General features: G+C 42.6%; 1 protein-coding gene across 2 annotated transcripts in view; it reads right to left on the bottom strand.

Moving 5' to 3' along the window:
- Window positions 1-2,553: 2,553 nt before the first annotated feature.
- EMB1345 (Transducin/WD40 repeat-like superfamily protein) overlaps window positions 2,554-20,767 on the bottom strand; it is a 43,455-nt gene continuing 25,241 nt past the window's right edge. Inside the window, exons 5-10 of one of the 2 annotated variants that reach the window (XM_087394873.1) lie at window positions 18,221-18,286; window positions 17,967-18,041; window positions 10,888-10,950; window positions 10,707-10,800; window positions 10,397-10,480; window positions 2,554-3,431 (exon numbers count right to left, since the gene is read on the bottom strand). In XM_087394873.1, coding sequence (XP_087250999.1) covers window positions 3,315-3,431; window positions 10,397-10,480; window positions 10,707-10,800; window positions 10,888-10,950; window positions 17,967-18,041; window positions 18,221-18,286 — 499 coding nt within the window. In that variant the 3' untranslated portion in view covers window positions 2,554-3,314. The remainder of the gene's footprint in view (window positions 3,432-10,396; window positions 10,481-10,706; window positions 10,801-10,887; window positions 10,951-17,966; window positions 18,042-18,220; window positions 18,287-20,767) is intronic. The other variant, XM_087394880.1, reaches the window with a different exon arrangement.

Below are 20,767 nucleotides of genomic sequence, written 5' to 3'. Positions count from 1 at the left end.
CCAAGAGATCACTCCACCAGAAGCGTGCTGCAACTGCGGAATCATGACTTCTGGGATTTGCATCTCCTAAAGTTTCCTAATCATATAGGCTGGTGAAATTCTATCAAAGGCCTTATGAAATTGTCCTGAAATTCTACAAAGCAAGCATATACTTTTTGGGATCTTGACCTCGCCTCCTCAAGGATGGGCCAAAGAGAGAGAGAGAGAGAGAGAGAGAGAGAGAGAGAGATGGTACATCCACATAAACCTAGTCATATTAGTTTGTAAATTGCACATACCGTTTAGATACATATCTTTACTGTCAAAATCAAACCATGGACGTGAAGGAAGCTTTGGCTCCCAATATGCCTTAACTAAACTGCAAAGAGCTCACATGGTTGCATTACGAGACGCCATGATTAAGCTTGAATCACATTACTATTTACTAATGTGTGGTGGAATTTGGACTTGTTATCTATATAAAAGCCCATCCTTCTTTATTGTAGCACATTGTAGCTATTCACATATGAAGAGCATTCCAAATCTTTCCCACTAGATTACCACGGCCATATAACTATGCCACTCCTCAATATTAGTCACATCTAATGATCCCAATGTCCATGAAGCTCCATTCTAGCACCTCCCATTCTATGCTAAGTTTGTAGCTCAACAGGGTCCTTGAGGAAGTTGAAGGCCATACAATAGTTTTACTACATCTCTAAGCTAGGCCTACACTAGTCTTGTCGACTGTTCTCCACAAGTGTTCCGCTTCTGTAGACATCCATCTGGCAACCTTATTACTCTTTCAAGTTTCTTTGACGTCAATATTCAAGCTTATGTTCAATACGTACTAAAAAATACTTCAAGTTAATGATGCACTATCCAAAAAGCACATGTCTCTCCAAAATAGTGCATGAAAATATTCAAAAAGCACGTCTTAGTCAATAATGAATTCATTGTATCAAGAGATATAGCCTTTGGCAAAGAGGTGAAATGGGAATCCACTTCGAATAGTATAGGGAATGGCATTTCAATCAAACAACTGAGATGAGTTTGAGGAAATAAAGTATTACCTTAATGGCACATAAGCACAAGAAGTCATCTTATTCTTAATGCAACACCAAAAAGAAGATGGGAAAACTTAACATCTAAGAGGCAATAGAAGTGTGCCCTTCTTAGAAGGCAGATTCTCTTAAAGACGTGGTGCTAGTCGAAAACAATATTGAGAGTAAGAATAATGAGTGTTTACATGTAAATATTAGAAGAAAGCAAATCCTTGTATGTGATGGACATGTATCTATGGTATTTTCAAATCTATACATTATTGAGTTATTTTTCATAGCTCCCTTACATACAAATGAAAATCTTAGTATCAAAGAAATTTAGGCACACATCTCTTAATAGATATATAATCTTTTTGTAGTCTTTAAAAAGCTTCCAATGTCACCAAATTGGACAAGGCTAGTGTTTATAGGTTACCCTAAAAAACATATGTATTCTATATAAGACACATTTGTTATGCATGAATTGTAATTGTTTAGGAATCTATTTGGTTATGTTTTATAATGTTCTTAATGCTTGTTCACTTTCTAGATTGAGTTACTCTTCCATTACAAGAGGATACCTAAAAAGCAAGAACTTTTTCTTTTTAGGAAAGATATTCAAGATATTATAGTATGTCCTTTTTTAGTTAGATTGCTATTAATCCCCAAACTTTATCAAGAAAGAACCTTAACAACGTGACTTTTGCATACAAGTTTTATTCAATTAACACAATTTATATTTGGAGGTCTTGGGCAACCTATTTCTTCTTGTTGAATTGTGTTATTCTAGTTCGCTGACTGGTCAAAATATGTTTCTTTTTCCTTCGATAGATGATGCCAATAGTATGTTTCCCCAATGTGACTTTTGCATAAACAGTCACTTAACACAATCTAGGCAAACCTATTTCCTCTCAGTGTAGGTGTGTTATTCTTGACAGTTTTATTGTAGTTAAGAAGAAAGTCTACCACAATGTCTTTTCCGTAAATAGATGATGCTAGTACTTCAAACCCTTGCATTCTATGGCATTGAAGCTATCACATGTAAATAAGAGAATAAAAAATATATTTTGAAGATACAACGAGTGCTAATTTTCAACTAGTAGCACTAATTTATTTGAGTTGCCACTGCAAATCTGTTTTTAGCATAAACCAATCATAATATTATTTTAAACATGCATTAATGATTCAACTTAGTCATCTCATATATGTGCATGGAAACACTTTAAATGAAAAAGATAATCTCAAATCAACAAGTGTACAAATGAGGATTTTCACATGTTACTTTTAGGGTTTAACAAATCTAATAATTGATCATCGTTATATTATACCTTCCTATCATAATAGGGTATTTGATCTCTAATATTTCATTCCTTTGTTGTAGTCCAAACGCACATCAATAGGATCCCTTTAAGAAAAACATAAAGAACTTGTGATTTGACTCTTTGTAAGTGTCAATTGAGAGGCTAGCACAGCTCAAAATTACATGTGGATTTTTTGTGAGTTCTCATTCTATAAACTTTGAAGTGCTATACACTCTTTTTCATTACTTCCCGAATGTCAAGAATGTACTATGACTCCAAAAGTGATCATGACCCAAAAGCGATTACAAGCCAAGACTACTTGGCCTAGGTGATTGGCCTTCTCACTGACCAGCAAACCCTATAGGTTGACTCTATGTAGGCGCCTTTTGGTCTGCTCAGCTTGATTGCCCAATATGGAAAAAACATGGATCACACTAAACTATTGGGGTTCTTGTGTTGCATGTAGGTCTTCTTTGTTAATCTGTTGTATGACCTCTACAAGTTGGTGCTTGGAGCATACAGATCTTGCAAACATTTCTATCAGAGCCACATTAATCACTTTGAAGACACAAGTGATGGAAGGTGCTATTTTAGAAGCAAGATTGAGAAAAACTTTGCTCAACCAGACATGCAATTTGCTCAACTAGACATGCGATATGACTCTTCCTCTGCACAGAGGAGCCTTACAGCAAGAAAGGGAGAACGTGCATGAGTTGCGCCTATCAGTGCCACCGTTTGCAATTGGTTTTGAAACAGAATTTCATCTATATCCACTCCTCCCACTGACATCCAAGCTACGTGCCGAGCCTTTTATACTTAGCGATAAAGAACCCCAAGGCTCCAAAAAGAATGCCCCTCAGTGCAGCATCAAAGAATATAAAGCTGTCACACTGTTGTAAACTTAGTGCAGTTGGATTTCAGCCGCTAGAATACAAACCAAGAAACAATATTACATAAGGATTTGGTTACTACAATAATCCGGTTCAAGTCTTCATCCGGGTCCAGTCTTCGTCAAGTCTTTAATAGGATGAATAGGTGATCCTTGACTAAATAATTCCCATACTTTTATTGTACCATCATCACCGGCTGAAGCAAGTAACTGTGGTTCCTGCAAAATTAAGTATCACCAAGGACACAACAATTCAAATCCAATTAATGACTTTCCCTTGAATCCTATGTTCATAAATCCACAGACCAAGAAAAACTCAACATCAAATTGTAACTGAGGACATGCTTTGTATATTGACTTCACTATCCAATCACGAAGTGCTCATTCTCTCCATAACCATTCAGACTTGGTATTCATCCACAGTTGCTTAATTGTGTTCCACATGGAAGATATAACGATTCTCTTGAGATCACACTACTTGAGCGGTAGCTGCTACAGTCTTGCTTCTTAATCTTAAACACTAGCACAAGGCTTCTTTTATGTGTCAGAACTCTGAGGCTTCTCTTCTGATTACTTCCATTGACCACCCATACAGCATGTTTCATTTTACATTGCTAAAAACCTAAATGGACAGACAATTACCACAGGAATAGAACACTTTGAACAAAAAATCTCCACAGTGACAAAAACGCGGGATTTTGTGAGACAAATTGATTGAAGATGTATACTTATTTTGATTATACCAATATTCATCTCCAGCAATCAGCAATGTGTCACAAATGAAAATAAATCACAATGCACATGGAATAAAGAAGAGAGATTGGTGATAAACAATATTCTAAGAACGCAACATCCAATTGTAGGTTCTGTTCTTAGTGCAATTTCTTTTGGCTCCCTTGTTTAACTTGCATCCTGGCACCCTGTCACTAGGCCAGCAGTCATTTCACATCTCAAGTCTGGAAATTGTCAAGCCTTCATGGGGAGATATGTCCCCAAGTACAACAGGATTGGTGTCTACAAAGCCTTTACTTTTGTCCAACCAGTGACAAAAAGACTGTCATTTGTGATGTTGTTGCAAGCAGGATGTGGGAGGCCATGGAGCTCTCTCTTTTCACAAGAAGAAGACTTTCTCTCACATTCTCACTCAGTTTCTTTAACGAGTCAAAGAGACTATCTTTCTCTGACTATCTTTCTCTATTTCTCCATTCAAACATTACAACAGAACCTTATAAATCTCTCAGACAAGGAAATCACTCAAGAATCTCAAAGAAAGTGCATAAAGCTATGAAACATGATATCTGAAGTCCAAGAAGTGAAATAAGATGAGCTGTACAAGATGAAGACTACAAAGGATGACGATTCCTTGGAAGGAAGGCTTGTGCCTCAACGGAAGTAAGGGCTTGATCCCTGACAAAGCAAGGCTTACATTCACACTACAAATGATAGAGCACCATCTGGTCTCATGCCATGATTTCGGGGCAACCCCTTCGACATCAATTTCTTTCCTAACACCAGTAGTCTTGGTTGTGGGCTAGATTGACGAGTGGAAATAAGTTTTAATCTGTGTAACAAATTTCTCCTGACCTGTCTTCCATCTCGGCAGGTAGGTGTTTTCCAAATATTTCCCAAATGCAGGGTTGAGAAATGAGAAAATGCTCAGTCAATTTACCAGAAACAATCCAAACAGTGTCACATATAATTTCAAAAAAGTAATGCACAGCATCCCAGTCTTGGCTTCTTTGGCACTCCATTTTGTGGAGCAATGCAGGGAACTAAATACTGTTGATGAATGTCATGACTTTGAGTAAAGGCCTGAGATTTAGACTCTCCTCTGTCAATATGATTTGCATCCGGTCTAATTCTCAGAAAAAATTAATGACGTTTCTTCATGGGAAACACCAATATGAGTCTAAAAATTATCACAACTGAAGAGAGAACCTAGAAAGCTCCACCATGTCTCGGAGTGTTCATTGCCCTACTACGTCACTATGCACCAACAGTATCTAAATGTTAGCTGTCACTGAGCCATCTTCAGAGAAAGGCATGCAATGAAATACCAAGGGATGCAACCCTCACAAATATCTTCGTGTATAAGAAACTTCAAGCCATCCATGACGTTAGTAGATCTAGAGTGACAATTAGGTGGTGAGCAGCCATGAAGAGGAGGCTCCATGAGATGTGCACCACAACAGTGCAAAGTTGGTCTGAGGCAGAAATCAGAGCAAGATGCTCAACCCTTTATATGAGGGCCAACTACTTAAGATGGCCTTCAAGTAATAGTTTGTCCCTGGTGAGGCATCCACAACACTTGAAGTAGGCAACAAACATGTGATGTTAGAACAGTCATATTACGGTGTTAAGTCATCATGTAGTATAGAGCATACCTTAGTGTGTACCCAAATGAGGGACATTAGTTGTTGACCAGGCCGGTGGCGTGGTTAAGCAAAAATTAATAGCAATATATTTTGCAACAAAAAAGCAATATATTATTATTTTACTAAACCAGCCTGGTGGTTAGAACATCATGCAACTTTAGCTCAATCACCAGTTATGTGATTGTTTTGAACCAGTGTGGTTGAATAGACATTAGTTAAACCATGGATGCTTTAGCTCAATCACGAGTTATGTGATTATCCTGAACCAACGGATTGAACAGACATTAGTTGTTGTCTATTGTTAAAAAGCATCAGTTGCACAATGTTTACTTCAGCCTGTTTTGAAGATGTATCCTCCAAGAGAAAGCCTAAATGCTTCTCCCTAACACTCACCAAACACGCATTTCAGCCTATAGAAACAAAGAAACGTTTCTGCAAAACTTAAGTAACTAGGTATCCTTAGACACAAACACTTGCACTAAAATCTGAAACTGCTGAAACTTGAAACTTGGAGAAAGAGATATTAGCATCTTCTAGAGGCCTCATGTTAGAAATATTTATATTTCCTAAGACAGTGGCCAATGTTATGTAATAAGGGGCTAGAGGCACTTTTTTCCTTTATTAAGTTTTCTTTTACTCCTAACCTCAGTTAGAGGTTGAGTTTGTAGGTGATTTAGTCACCACACAGCTTTTAACCCTAGTTAGGGTTCATTCTAGGGTTTCATCTCTATGACTACCCTAGCTTTGTAGTTCATTGTTGTTGCTCCAATTTCATTCCAGCTTGCTTCAGGTCCATTCTCTCGCGTTCTCTCGCTTCCATTTCCAACATTTGGTATCATAGCAGGTTCCCCTTTGCTCCCACACCTCTCCCCATACCTCCCACGCCCTCTAGCTTCGATTCTGTCGCTCGCAAAAAACTTCACTTTTGTCACGAAGAACTTCATCAAAACATTTCGTTTTTGCTGGCAACCACCTCCTACAGGGTCCTCTTGCTTGGAGAAGTTCTAGCCCTGTTATGAACCTGGGTGACCAAATTTTGGAGGTTTTTGTGCTAATTTCGAGCTAGTTTGGACAAGCTACCATCTCCTACTACAAGTTCAAGGCTGGGCACCTCTTTTTGAGCACTTTATGAGCTTCTTCTGGGCTGGGTGACCTCATTTTGGACCCATTTTTTACGAAAACGGCCAACTGACCGGTTTTTTGCGGGATTTGTTGCTGTTCTAGCGCTATTCTAGACCTGGGTGACCAACTTTTGGAGGTATTTTTGCTGATTTCGAGCTGACTTGGACTAGCTACCCCTTGTAGCAAGTCCAAGGTTGTGCGCTTCTTTTTTAGCACTTTAGGAGCTTCTTCTGGGCTGGGTAACCTCGTGCCAATGATTCTTCTTATCAAGTTACACGGATTGGGAAAATTTCACTCACAACCGTGGATGGTTCAGATCTTTGCATCCAGGATGTTTTGTATGTCCCTGGGATTAAAAAGAATTTTACTTTCTGTCTCTTATTTCTCTCGAAGAGGTTGCCAAGTCATCTTTGAGAATGATAGAGGTACAATCCATGACAGGGAGAGAGATTATGCCTTGGTTTTCACCGGTACATTATGTCACGGGTTATTTCAGCTTGACGCCTATGAGAAAAGAGCATATTCAGCTTTTGTGGCTTCTACCTTCGCCATGCAAGATGCAGAGTTATGGCATGCAAGGTTTGGGCATGTACATTATAAAAGCCTTATGTTACTGCAGAATGGAGACTCCTCCAAACAAAATATGTGCCAAGAATGGTGCAGTCCGGGCTACACACTTTTGGAGATGGGGAGATGCATGCTAAAATCATAAGGGTTGCCACACAAATTTTGGATGGAAGCCATCATGTGCTCAAATGATATTTTAAACAAGTGTCCCACGAAGGCTCTTAAGGTCATGACACCTATGGTTTGGTCGTAAGCCCGATGTGGGCTATTTCCATACATTTGGTTGTGTAGCGTATGCACATCTGCCTCAAGAGTTGCGTGGCAAACTATATCAGTTGGATATACATGACAGCAGTATGCAAAATGCTTGTGTGGCAACAAGAAAATCTGCAATGAAAGATGCAGAATTATGGCATGCCAGATTTGGCCATGTGAATTATGTCAGTTTGCAGCTTTTATAGAAACATAATATGCCTACACTGAGACCCCTTCAAAACATAGTATGGTGTTGGATAATATGTGAATTATGGCAGTTTGCAGCTTTTGCAGAAATATAATGGGTGTTGGATATGCTGACAAGGCAGAAAAGTGCATCTTTATTGGCTACAGCCGTGAAGCAAGGGGTATAGACTTTATAATCCCGCGACCAAGAAGGTTATCACTAGTTGGGATGTTTATCTTTGCTGAAAATGCAGATCTTCCCTTTGCGAGTTTTGACAGAAATCAAGGTCCTTCTGAAGCCTCTGACGGGACGCTTCCCATTTCCTTAGATGCTGCACCTGATATGCCAGTGGAAAATCAGAATTTGCAGCAAGATACTCTAGTGGGTGATGCCTCAGCTCAGACTATGGCTGAGCCTATTTCTCAAGAGATTGATGATGTCGTAGCACGTGAAAGTACAGCAGTGCGAGAAGCAAGATCAGTACCTCGTTGGCTGCTCCGCACTCTTGAGGACAGCAAACTTTCAGCACCACTTCCTAGCCGCGGCAGTGGGTCATGAAAGGGGAAAATGACAGAGGATTGACACGGATAGGAGACATCGGAGAGATGGCTGGGGTACGCCCAGTGGTAGATGGCAAGGGGACTTCGGTGAGGGGACGAGACAACAAGAAAGTAGAATAGGTGGGACTCGCACTAGACGGGCATGTCAAGGCCGACGCTGATGTTGATGCCGGCGATGATGCTGATGCCAATGCTGATGTTGACACTGATGCTGAGGCTACGACTGTAGGTGCTGTGCATCTGCCGATTGTTGATGAGAGATTTATTGATGTCTGCGAAAGGCCCAAAAATCCTATGAGACCACAAAACTGAAGATCATCATGAGAATACACCCCTGTGAGGGGGAGCTAGAGGTGTCTATTACACCTGCAAGAGTATACGGATGCACTAAGGCTAAGCAGAACATGGACAGAAAGAAAACTCCGTATGGTGGGAGTACCTTCTATCATGTCATGTCATATCCCGTTTCAGTAATGAGTTGTCTGATCTCTGTGTGGGCCTGACTGGGATTCTATTGAAATCTCAGTGTCTCTGGAACATGTCTAAGATCTATCATCGGCACCTCCCCTGCTTCACTCCAATGGTGTTGTGTGTGGTCACACTCTGCCACCTGTAATGAGCCGGACTCATGGTACAAAATCGCATGCCTTCCAAAAATCCACAAAGGATAATATACTCTGTTTCTGAAATAGGGCTTTCTATGAGGGCTCTCAATGTCAAGGTGTGGTCCAATGTGGAATGGTCCTGTCCTGCCTAGTTGCTCACATGCCCGAACCCGTATACCTTGGTCATCATGTGGCCAACCAGTAGTCCGGTAGTTCCTTGCATACAAAAGCATGCTCAATGATGCATATCTCAGAGTGGACCCGTATACCTTGGTCATCATGTGGCCAACCAGTAGTCCGGTAGTTCCTTGCATACATGAGATCCATGCTTTGTGAATGAATATGATGGTTTCTGGTCCATGAGGCTAAAGGCCTTTGCAGAAAGCTTCATTAAACAGGTTGGCTAAGATCAGAGCAAAAATTCCCCACCTGTGGGTTAGGAGTTCCGCTTAGAGGCCCTCTTGATCCTTGGCTTTGCCATTCTGTAGCTTTTTACTGGTCTCTTTCATGCCTGCTATGGTAAACACCGTGGGCGTGGTTGGGCAAGGGATATCCTCTAGGTCAAACAGATTCTGGTTAGGAACATTGTTGAGTGTGTCCATGGAAATTTTCCAAACACTAGGGTCTGTGATAGGACATGGTGACGTTTCCACAGCGTCATCCAAAATTCTTTAGAAGACATTTAAGAGCTTTTGTTGACAGCGGACAAGAAACTGTTGTTTCTTCCATCGCACCAAGCATCAATACTCTTTCCCAGAAACAGAAAGTGGCACAATCAGAGGAGGGGGGAAAGAAGGCCGAAAGACATCAAAGGCAAGTATTATATTAATGCCCAAGATTATACAGACCCAGAAAATTAAAAGTGAACGCAAATGAAGTATAAAATTCTCTCAACATGACCCTGACATATATGAGAGCTTTTGCTGTAGCATCAAGAACTCACGTCGCTTCGTCAACATGTTCTCTGAGGGGCACCTGGTTTTCCTCAACTGTTCAGCCCAGAACTTTCGCTTCTTTCATGTATTTCAGGATTTTTTCAGCTTGTTAAGCTTACCCTACATATATAGAGGCATCCTAAACACCTCTAGTTCCCCTGCATGGAGTGCACTGTTATGAGCATAATGTAGGCCTTTTTAGTCTTTTGCAAACGTTAATATCCTCTCTCTCTCTCTCTCTCTCTCTCTCTCTCTCCCCCCCCCCCTCTAAAATGTCTCTGCAACACTTATTACAGAAGCAGTTCATCGACTTCCATTACCTTAACCCATCACCCATAGACGCCTTTGTCAATGCCACTCAAGCTTCACATCATTCAAATTTAACATTAATTCTGCACATTCTCTTTCCTATCCTACTTAGATACCTTTCTTCTTCTTCCTGATTTCCAATTCACCATTTTGTCAAATATATTGGAACAAGGAGGAGGGCAACAATGCATGGGGCAAGAATGGATTCCTCTTTGGCAATGGGGGAGGGACTCTTTCCCCATAAACAAGCATAAGCATAACATTCTTACATGTGGATGCCATCGTACAGCATTAACGTCAGAGCTGTGGGCTTTTTCCTTCTTCAGTAACATCCTGAATGATGGACTCTCACCCTGCAACCATGCCAAGAAAAAACAACACTTTAAATCAACCCTTTGTCTTGTTTCTCAATTATTATATTAAGACAAGACCACTAAAATCTCCAGTTCAGTATTACAAACATAACTTCTGTAATAACAAAGTCAAGGATCCTTGCAAGTTAGAAGAAGATCAATGCAAGCAGTTAATCCATAGCGTGAACAGGAAGTTTCATTAAACAAGTCGTAACATTTGACTTACAGGTGTCTGCTCATCATTTAAAGCCTCGGAAAAAAATCGAATGCAATCATCACCAGCTGCACTAGCAATTATATCTGTAGACCTGAAGTGAAGCCTCCATGAAAGCACATAAATTTTAACTTTGAAGATATGCAATGGTTTGAAAAGTGTAAGCTAATAGGTGAAAGGAAGACAAACTTACTTGGACCAGTGAACTGAAAATATGGTCCTGTCATGGAAACCAGAGATAGAGCAGAGGTGCCTCCTATCATGGCCGAATCCAGAATAGAGTTAAGATTTGATAATCTTAAAAGGTGATTTAGAGCATCATACTCTGAACAAGTACAATATAAGACAATCTTATGTTAAACAAGCAGTACTAATAATTGTCAAGAAACAACAATAACGACCAAGAAAATTCAGACTTTTTTGTACAACTTGAAAATATTCCCCCATCTTGTCCCACAAATGAACAGAACAAGACCTACACAATATGTCAACGAAAAAGCATATTATTGACTCAAGGCTTGGCCCTCGAAAGGTCTCATACACTGGTCTGCTGAAAGTTATAGTATTCGTCTCCTAAAGGTGCTCTGTGTGTGCCAAGCGGAATGCATGGCACCAAAGATAGTTCACAAATTATCCTCGTGCACAGGAACTGAGATTCTTGAACATCAACAAGCCACCACAAGAGAAAACTGCAACACAAACTGGTTCAGGAAAACCAGGTGACGGGAGCTAGATTCTAGAGGTAGAGCTTGTATTGATGTAAGGACACTCTCAAAACAGTAAGCATCAAGCAATAAAGTATTTCAAAGGGGAACCTGAAACCTCTCACTTGCTAGCTTCACCAACCCTCCTCCCTTCCTTTGCTTGCTCCCCCTCCTTCCACCCATTCTTCCTTCCATCTGCTCTCCACCCCAGCCCACACACTCCCCCCCTTTTGTTGATTCCCCATCCATCGGCACCCTTCAGGCGCCCAACTTGCCCCTTCTCTCATCTGCAGCGCAGACTTGGGGCTGTAGGAATTACCTGGGTCACCTCCCGCCTATGAGCCCCCAAATGAGGAGGAAATGGGGGGGTGTACCATCAGGGTCTGAGAGCTGCCACAGGGGCATACTTGGGAAGCAAGACCACATGGGCAGCATGTACAGCAAGGAAAAAGAGACCGTTGAAGGCCGTATAAAATGCACAATAAGTGTCAGAGCAGGACAGCAGGAGCAGGTACTGGAGAGTGCAGCAGGCTTGTACAGAGGAATCTGGAGCAGGTCTGTGGGTAGCAGATGCCTGCGCAGCGGATAGCAGCCGTTGGAATGCTGCAGGAGCAAGTAGGGGCAGAACAGCATGGAAAAACAGGTCTGGAACAGTGCGCACGTCTGCCAGGCGCTTGTTTTGGCACCCAGTCACGTCTGCGGACTGGCCAATCTGCAAACCGTTCTGCCAGTCTACAGACTAGGCCAGCTATTTCTAGGGGCTTCCAAGCCCTATATAAAGTCCCCAAGGTGGGATTATATTTATTCGTTGTTCAGGGTCTCTGGTGCCTTAGATTGGGCTGCCTACACAACAGCAGGAACACCCAGAACACCTACAGCAGGTCCTCAAATCAGGCTAACATCATAGCAGCAAGAAGGATAGGAATCAAGGGAGACTTGTGCCTCACGATTGAGCAGCAAGGAGGTCAAGAAAGTCAAGGATCACGGAGCAGACACTGCCTTACCATTGGTTGTCGGCCCAAGCAGTAAGGACTCAGGAGGTGTGTTTGCAGGGCATCACTACACAGCCCACTGAAGCTATAGGAGAGCACCCAGGCTCATAGTGTTTTGAAGATGCCACGAGGAGATAGGAGAGCAGCTTTGTAGTGATAGGGGTTTACATCTAGGCAGCACCTTGCTGTTAGACGGTGGCACACTATGCATACCTTTTGTACAAGATTTTGGTCCATCTTTTCTTTTTTAAAAGAGGGGGGGGGGGGGGGGAGTTCCATCTTTGGAACATTAAATATTTACTGATCCTACTCTATGCTAAAATCCTACTCTCCTTAGCATACCTTTTGTACAAGATTTTGGTCCATCTTTGGAACACTAAATATTCATTGATCCTACTCTTCTTAGCATAGTTCAATAACTGTCACATCTCTCTCTATGCAGTTGTACACATTAAGGAAAGACATGAGATTTGAATTAGCACTGTGTGGTTTCTGGGCATACATTTATATTATTCTTCCCCTGCGGGAGGGAGCATTGGTTGTAGCAAGCAACCTCCACCTCTCTTTTTTTTTTGGTATCACAACCCTATGGAAGACTCACAGGCGTAGGAAGCTTGAATGTGAGAACCTTTAAAAGGAGATCTTGGTTCAAGCTTATAGAAATCGACTTCTCCGTTTGAAGGGCAGGTGCCCTTATGAGAAGGAGGGTGATCCAGATTCAGACAAGTGTACTCCTACTCATCATGGCTGCTAGACTGCCCATTCCAAGCTTTGGAGAATTAGGTGAGCTTGACAAAAGAAACTACCCTCTCTAGAAGATGAAGATCCAGAGCCAGCTAGTGGTTCAGATTATCTAGGAGATGACGACACGAGGGAGTTAAGGCCACAGGATATAGAAAATGCAGCTAGGGTAGGGGTGACACCAATGGACCTAGATACAGCCAAGAAATTGGGTGTTGCAAGATACAGAGGCCCTGGCCATAATTATCGGCATGAATGCAAAAGTCCTCCCTCACATTCAACTCGCGAACATGGCGTTTTCAGCATCGACCACGCTGAAGGATATGTACGAGATCAACAACGCATCCAGAATCCTCAACCTGGGTCAAGGAAACGGAACTCTACAACTGAGGATGATCACATCGCCAAATGAAGGTGGTGAGGGATAAACTGTGATAGTTGGTCAGCAGATGAATTTGGCACCGATTGCTAGGCTTTTGCTTGGCATGCTGGTTGAAGGATAATGGTCGGCACCGGTTACTTTTGAGGAGCTAGTGCTTTTGCTTCTGCATGAAGAAGCTTGGGAGAGAGAGTACGACGCATCCAACAACAAATCCTTTGTTGCAAAGGACAAGAACAAGGGCACAAGGCAGGGCAAGCCTGGCGACAAAAGCTCAACAACAAAAAGAGGAATGGCAAACCTGTTGGTGAAGAGGACTCTTCACCCGTAGAGAAAGAAGGCATCAATCAAGAATCAGAGGAGTCAAAATTAGCAGCCAATGTGGTAATAGAAATAGGGGGACTTTTCTTAATGACAACTCCGAGTGTTGTTGAGATTAGATATGCCAGCTAGTCTTCCATTTTCACCAATCTTAGGCTAGATGGGGCTGCCAGTGTCCCATTGCCGCCGCCTCCTCGGCCAATTCTTTGGCCTTCGTTACAACTTTCCTTCTTTGATTTCTTTCTCTACCCTCTCTTGATCATTGTCCTTCCCCTTCCTTCTCTTTTGCCCCCTCAGTTTTTTCCCCCCTTGTTGCCTTTCCATCTCATGGGTTTCCTTTCCCTTCCCCTCCTTGCTTTCCTTTTTTTAAACCTTCCCTCTCAGGTGGCCTCCCTATTCCCCCTTCCTTGATCCTTTGCTAGTACCATGGGGTTACTATGGATAATATGGACTCACCACACCACATACCTAGATTCCCCATTGTGTCATACTTCCCAAGTTTACTAAGGAATGCAGAGCCATCCTCACTTCCATTGGAGCATGCCTTGGCACAGACTTGGAGGCCCCCATGACAACTATTATGTCCATAAACTAGGGCCTAACCAAGATAAAATTATATAGGGTCAAGGTTGGGCCTAATCGGCCTGCATTTGTCCAGCCAAAACACTTGACCTGTTCCAAAAATGTATACTCAAGAATGAGGCATCTATGTGGAGGGGTCTCGTAGCAAACTCTACCAAAATGAAGTTGGGTGAACTACATCTATTCTAGTGCTCACAAAACCTGGTTCGTGCTGTAATTTTCCCACCTGAAATTGAAAAACCCTGGTTAAATTTAAGGGCTCCAAAAAACATTTCCTTGAACCGTATGATAGCATCTCATGACCTGTAGTCTCCCAAAGTACCCATGTACTATTGGCAGACCCCTCTTTGGGCTGCGATGTGTCTCGGTGTATACTACAAGATCCTTCCCTCGGTAAGTCTGAGCAAAGTTTCTTGATGAGGACCATAAGGTCCCTTGACTGTCCACAAACAAAGGACAAAGCACTTTGGGATGGGGAGTGGGTCACCGTCCTTGAATGATGACTCTGTCATCCCTATACACGAACTATTTGCCCTTTTACCTTGCCTCCATGACCCTCTTGATGCCCTCTTTTTGCTGCTCAATTTGCGTTTAAGGTGTAATTTCTGATTGTTACACTTCAAGCTTGCCCTCTTCATGAGAACCACTTGTCTTGATTGATTTGTATTGAAGTGTCAATGGCTTTTCCAATGTGTCATTCTTTCCCACCCTCCATGCATTTTCAAACTCTTCTGAATGCATTTCTTTGCCCGTCTCTAACGGGCTTACTGCACCATCTCTAACCCCTACAATTTTTCAGATTAAGGGCTTAAATTTGGCACCAACTCTCTTCGTCTAGAGGCTCCTGCATGACTTTCTAGGGCTTGTGTCCTTTCACTACCTGTACCCATTGAGCATCCTTGGCATGAGCTTCTTTGTTAGCCTCACTTTTTGCTTCTATCTTTTTAGAGTCGTCCAAAATCTTCCCATGGTTGTTTTTTAGCTCTTCCAAGCTCACTTTCAAGGCTGCAGTTTCAGATTTGAGGACTCCCAAGCGTCAAAACCCTCCCATGAGTAGCTCCATTTTAGAGGGCTCGAATCTCTAGTTCGCATGATGTTTGTTCATCCATTGATTTCCTCGTGCCATCATCTCCTTCTTCAAGGCTTCCTGCATATCCAAAAGAGTATCCATGCATAAGAAAATGTACTCCTCGTTGGGGTAATAAACTCTCTATTGTTATTCAATGAAGGATCCACTTGTGGTAGGCTTTTAAAAGCATTTTCCATGGCCACTTTCATGCCTTCCCACTTGGGGCTTTGTAGCATCTTGTATGAAGAGAAGATCTCCCACTAAAAGCTCCAAATGAGTGTGAAGAGAATCATTGTACCTTGCTGTTTTTATAAAAAGAAAGGAAAAAATCAATGTCACTATAGTGACAGAAATTGACATTTTCTCACCAACTTCCGTCGTCTCCAATCGATGGAATTCCGTTGCCAACCTTCTTTTTTTTTTGGCCAAATCTTAGATTTCGTTTGTGATGTGGGCTATCTTCCCATGCTGGCAGGAGTGGGATGTCGTAAAACCCCTTCATTGTTTGTATATTTCACTGAGTAGCTAATGGCAATCCAAGGCTGCCTAGTATGTCAATGACCACTTCCCCTCCTTGCGGACCACATCCCGCTGCTGCAAGAGGACACGTCTCTCCTCTATCTGTAGAGGTGTCAAGTCCTCATCCATGAATATCGAGGGGTGATCTCGTAAAGTCGATCTGCGACGCAATGCTGCCACGTGTGCCTCAGTGTCTCTAAACGGTATAATGAGAGGCTGCTCTCTATTGGAATCTCTCCCCACTCACCATGCTCCCACAATAACATGATCAGGACTGCCTAAAGTGGTCGCAACAAAGGTAATTGTGTCGTCTAGCAGTGTGACCTCTGTCCGTGGGATCCCGCGGACTCTAACATTGAGAGCCTTATTGGCCCTCTATTGCTGCTCCAAAATGGTTGCTTTCGTAGGTTCATGCTTCACCACATCTACCCATTTGGATGTTTCTGCAATGGCCGGCTGCATGGTGGCTATCTAGCCCTCCACTACTCCTATTGATGCGCCCCCCGAGGCAATGCTCAAAGAAGACATCTCCTTCTTGAGCTCTACAATGTCCTGCTTGAGCTCATGAATGAGACTGCCTATTGTTGTATAATAAGCGCTTGCTTGTGAGTAAAACAGGCCTGCTCATGTGTGAATCGGGTCAGCTCCACCTTAGGTGCACGAATGTTGTGTACCTCTATGAGAAGAGACTCCCAAGCATCCGGTGGATCAGCAAGTGGGAAGCCCGGTCCTCTTGGGATCTCAAACCGAAAGGGAGCTGGTACAAAGGTGAAGGGGTGGGGCTGGATGGTAGGTGGCGATTGAGTGAGCTGAGCAGAGAGAGCAAATGTCTGGGATAGTGATGAAGTGACTCTAGTTGAGTACTAGAAGGAGGGCGGGCTAAGAGTGAGGGGTGAGAGGGAAGAGAAAGAGTGTTGTGGACCAGTGTGGATCTCCGGAGACTTCGAAGTAGGAGGTGAACCTGGTGTACCAACTACAGTAGCAATCGATGTGGATGTCTAAGTCGAAGTTGAGGGCCCCGAGGTGGACGATGATGATGATGATGCTAATGCAGCCGAAGTGGATGATGTAGAGTTCCTCATTATTGCTTTGCTGTCCACTCCTAGTCCGCTCCGGTTGACACGTGTATTCACGTCCTCTAGATTCGGTTGCTTTGGGTTCTTAACCTCTTTCTTGTTTCTCCTCTTGTCCTTGTCATTCTCCCTTTCTCCTTTCCCCATGCTTTGACCATGCTGATTTTTAAACTCTTTTTGGCAGGTATATGAAACAATATTCTAGGGGGAGCTGCAACCCCTCATAAGAGCCCGCCAAAACATCTTTCCAGCAGCAACCGGGCTAATGAAGATGAAGCAGAGGCAGCAAGAGGCAGTGGGGGCTGAGGCGGACAGGGAGGGTAGCTGCAGGTTACGCGAGGTGGGCAGGGGCGGAGAGAGGGAGAAGCTGAGGCAGGATGAGGCGGAGCTGCAAGCTGAGAACGACGAGGGGCGGCTGCAGGGCTAAGAGTGGCGAGGGGGGTTGAGGGAGTGGCGAGAGGAGCCGAGGCAGTGGAGAGGAGGGCTGAGGCGGCTAGGGGGGATGAGGGAGCGGCGAGGGGGGCTGCGGCGGCGAGGGGGACTGAAGGAGCGGCGAGGGGATTGGGAGTGGCGAGGGGTGCTGAGGGAGCGGAGTGGAGGCTGAGAATGGCGAGGGGGGCTGAGGGAACAAAGAGGAGGGCTGAGGCATTGAGGGGACTGAGGGAGCGGCGAGGTAGCACGAGAAGCTCGACGATTGCCTGCCTTCACGAGAGAGAGAGAGAGAGAGAGAGAGAGAGAGAGAGAGAGCTCCCACCTCTTCATAACACCTTCCATGAAATCCAACAAATCCTAGATTATGTTAAAACAGTTCATGCCCTTCCAGGCACTTTTACGTTGCCCAATGCCACCCATTATTAAAAATACATTCTCGGAAAACAGAAAAATGAAATACCAAGGTTCATGCTTTTCATCTGTGTTTGCCGAGGGGCTCTTACTTGTATCCCACACCATTAAAGTCAAATCATCACTGCAAAACCGCAGCACAAATAAGAGTTAACCAACATTTTGTATAACATTAAGTTATATTTATACATGTAAGCAAAGCATATGAAGTCCAAACACCACCTATCTTACTAGACCTAATGTCAAATTTTCAGAGTTGTGACATTCCTGTTTGCATCTTAAACTTCAGAATGCAAGACAAACCTGCATGAAACCATCCGATCACCACAGGAATCGAAAGATAATCCCCACACAGTTGATGTATGACCCCTGGCAGATGCAACAACAAACAACTCACTTGATCCACTATTCTGCGTTTAAAGAATTGAAAACAAGATTGACTACTAACTGAGACATGATACAAATAAAGCTGTAGATTGGTACAATGCTTCACATCCATTTACAGATGGAAAATGCAGACAACATACAGGTAGGAAGGTGTGTTTGATGGTTGACCTTCTCTAAAACAGCATGCCTCTTGTTTCTTCTCGCAATCAATTTTGTCTCACTTGACACAGTCAAGGTAATAGCCGGTGTTGCTGGCTTGGCGGTTCTTACGGTTGTTCTTATTCTTAGGCTTTCGACCATGACTGGCCGTCGGAGGTCCTGTGTCTTTGTGCACCAAAGTACTATCATAGGCATTCACAAAGTGAATCACCTGATCAAGTGTCTCCACTTTGTTTTCCTACTCTCGTTTTGTAGTCCTTTGCAAGGTTACTGATGAAGAAAAGGTGGAGATCCTGCTAGCTAAACTGTGGGAATTTAGGAGTAATCTCCTTGAACTCGTAAATAAAGGAATTCATAGGCTTTCTCTTATTCGGGGTTTAGAGCTTTCGAAAATTATCAAATTCATCCGGCTCTATGAGGAAATCTTTTATGGACGCCTCACAGAATTCATTCCATGTTGTGGGCAAAGAAGGCTTTTCTTTTAGGTCTCACAATCATGAAAAGGCCTTCCCTTCAAGATACATCTCCAAAAGGGTAGCCCGTATAGGATCAAGGGAATTAATTTTGGCCAAATGCACCTCCGTCCTACTAAGCCAAGAGCGCACATAATCAGGTGCATGCTCCTTTTTCTCCCCTGAGTGTACCTCAAGAGAAGAGTATGGCATCATTGTAAAAATGTTGGGATTCTTGACTCTTCACTAGCTGCTGCATCGTTTGCATCTGTTGGAATAAATTTTACAGCACTTGAGCAACTATATGGACAACCTACACATTTTGGTGGTGCAGTAGGTCTAGGAGCATCAAAGGCTTGGCCCCCCTCAACAAGATGTATAAGGAGAGTTTATGAGCTGTTCAAATATTTAATGTCGATTCGTCAAAATTATACATGCAAGAAGTTACAAAACGAAATAGAGAAACTTCAAACTCTAAGATAGAGATAACATGCATGAATCCCAAAGAGATTTAGAAGGAGAACATGAATCAAAAATAACATATTCAATAATGCATATGTTTTCATGATCCCAATCGAGGTTGAGTATTCTTGTCATCGTCTCTCATTTCAAACTCCGCTTCAAAAAATCCCCAATCCATTAGGTAATCCCTTGATTTTAAGCATGAGGTTCTCTTGCATTATTCTTTGTGATCTTTGTTGGATGTCATTTTTGTGAACTTTTGTGTCCACTTCTACTGTCATCTTTGTAGTATTGGTATCTTTAACAGTAGAAACTAACTATGAAGTAGATGGTGTATTGCATTACAGTAGTGGTCCATTGCCTCTCTCCTTCTCCAGCTCCCCAATTCTACCCACCATAGTTTCGAGAATCTTCTCTTTCAATACTGTCTCCTTTCCTTCTTTCTCAATCTTGTTGATTTTCTGCTCCATTATCAGCTAACGCTTGAGCTCCTTTACCTGGAGCTATAGTACATGAATCTGTTTCTCCTGAATGTTGCAAGTATAAGCCCTTGAGGCCTATTGGAGTTTGATGAATCACTTGGCGTACGTCCTTGGAGTTTAGGGCTGCCAAGGTATAGCTCTTTCTTGTCGATCCTTTCTTGCTATTGCATGTGGGGGGATCCTCCTAGTCTAGACCTTAACTCTAGGAAGGACCATCCTAAAGCACCATGGGGGCTAAAGAGAGGGAACTGAGTGAAGATGAGCTGAGAGGATAGGAACAAAGAGGCTAAGCGTTCTTACTTTGTTCCACGGGCATAGAAGCAATAATAAAGATGCTGAGACGGGCTAACAAATCGGAAGGGACGATAATATAGATCGCAGAGGGGACTTCAGCCTAAATCCTACAGACTGTCAGTCTTAAGCTGTTGTTTAAAAAAAAATCATTCTTTCTTTGATTTGTCTTTGCAAAATAGCAAATTTAGAAATGTCATGTAATGATACTTCATGCACTCCTATAGAGATTCTATATGAATTTGGTCTTCCATGGATGTCTATCTATCTATACATTCACACGTGGAGCTCTATGTAATGGTTACTTTTTAGATTAATTTGGTCTTCTGCAGCATATGGGACAAAAAAACACACACCAAAAACATCAACATCAGTTAGAGACTGAGAGTCTTTGGGGGAGTATATCAGCTCAGCCCCAATTTATTTAGATGCATAACTAGCTACTAATTTTATCTTAGAAAAAAACGGCTTGAGCAACATCAGTTTAAGACTGAGAGTCTTTGGGTTTAGATTTGAAATCACAAATCAAGGTTTGTCCATCCCTATATACTGCACAAGTTTTCCAAAAAACAATGCACATATCATACACCAAATGGCAAGAAGCCTTCTGGGTGGGA

This window comes from Dipteris shenzhenensis, chromosome 2 (assembly GCF_047967505.1).
Source record: "Dipteris shenzhenensis isolate YYH24624 ecotype China chromosome 2, Dip_SZ_1.0, whole genome shotgun sequence".
Taxonomy (NCBI): Eukaryota; Viridiplantae; Streptophyta; class Polypodiopsida; order Gleicheniales; family Dipteridaceae; genus Dipteris; species Dipteris shenzhenensis.
Note: the sequence above shows the minus strand (reverse complement) of the source record. Positions and strands in the feature narration are given on the sequence as shown.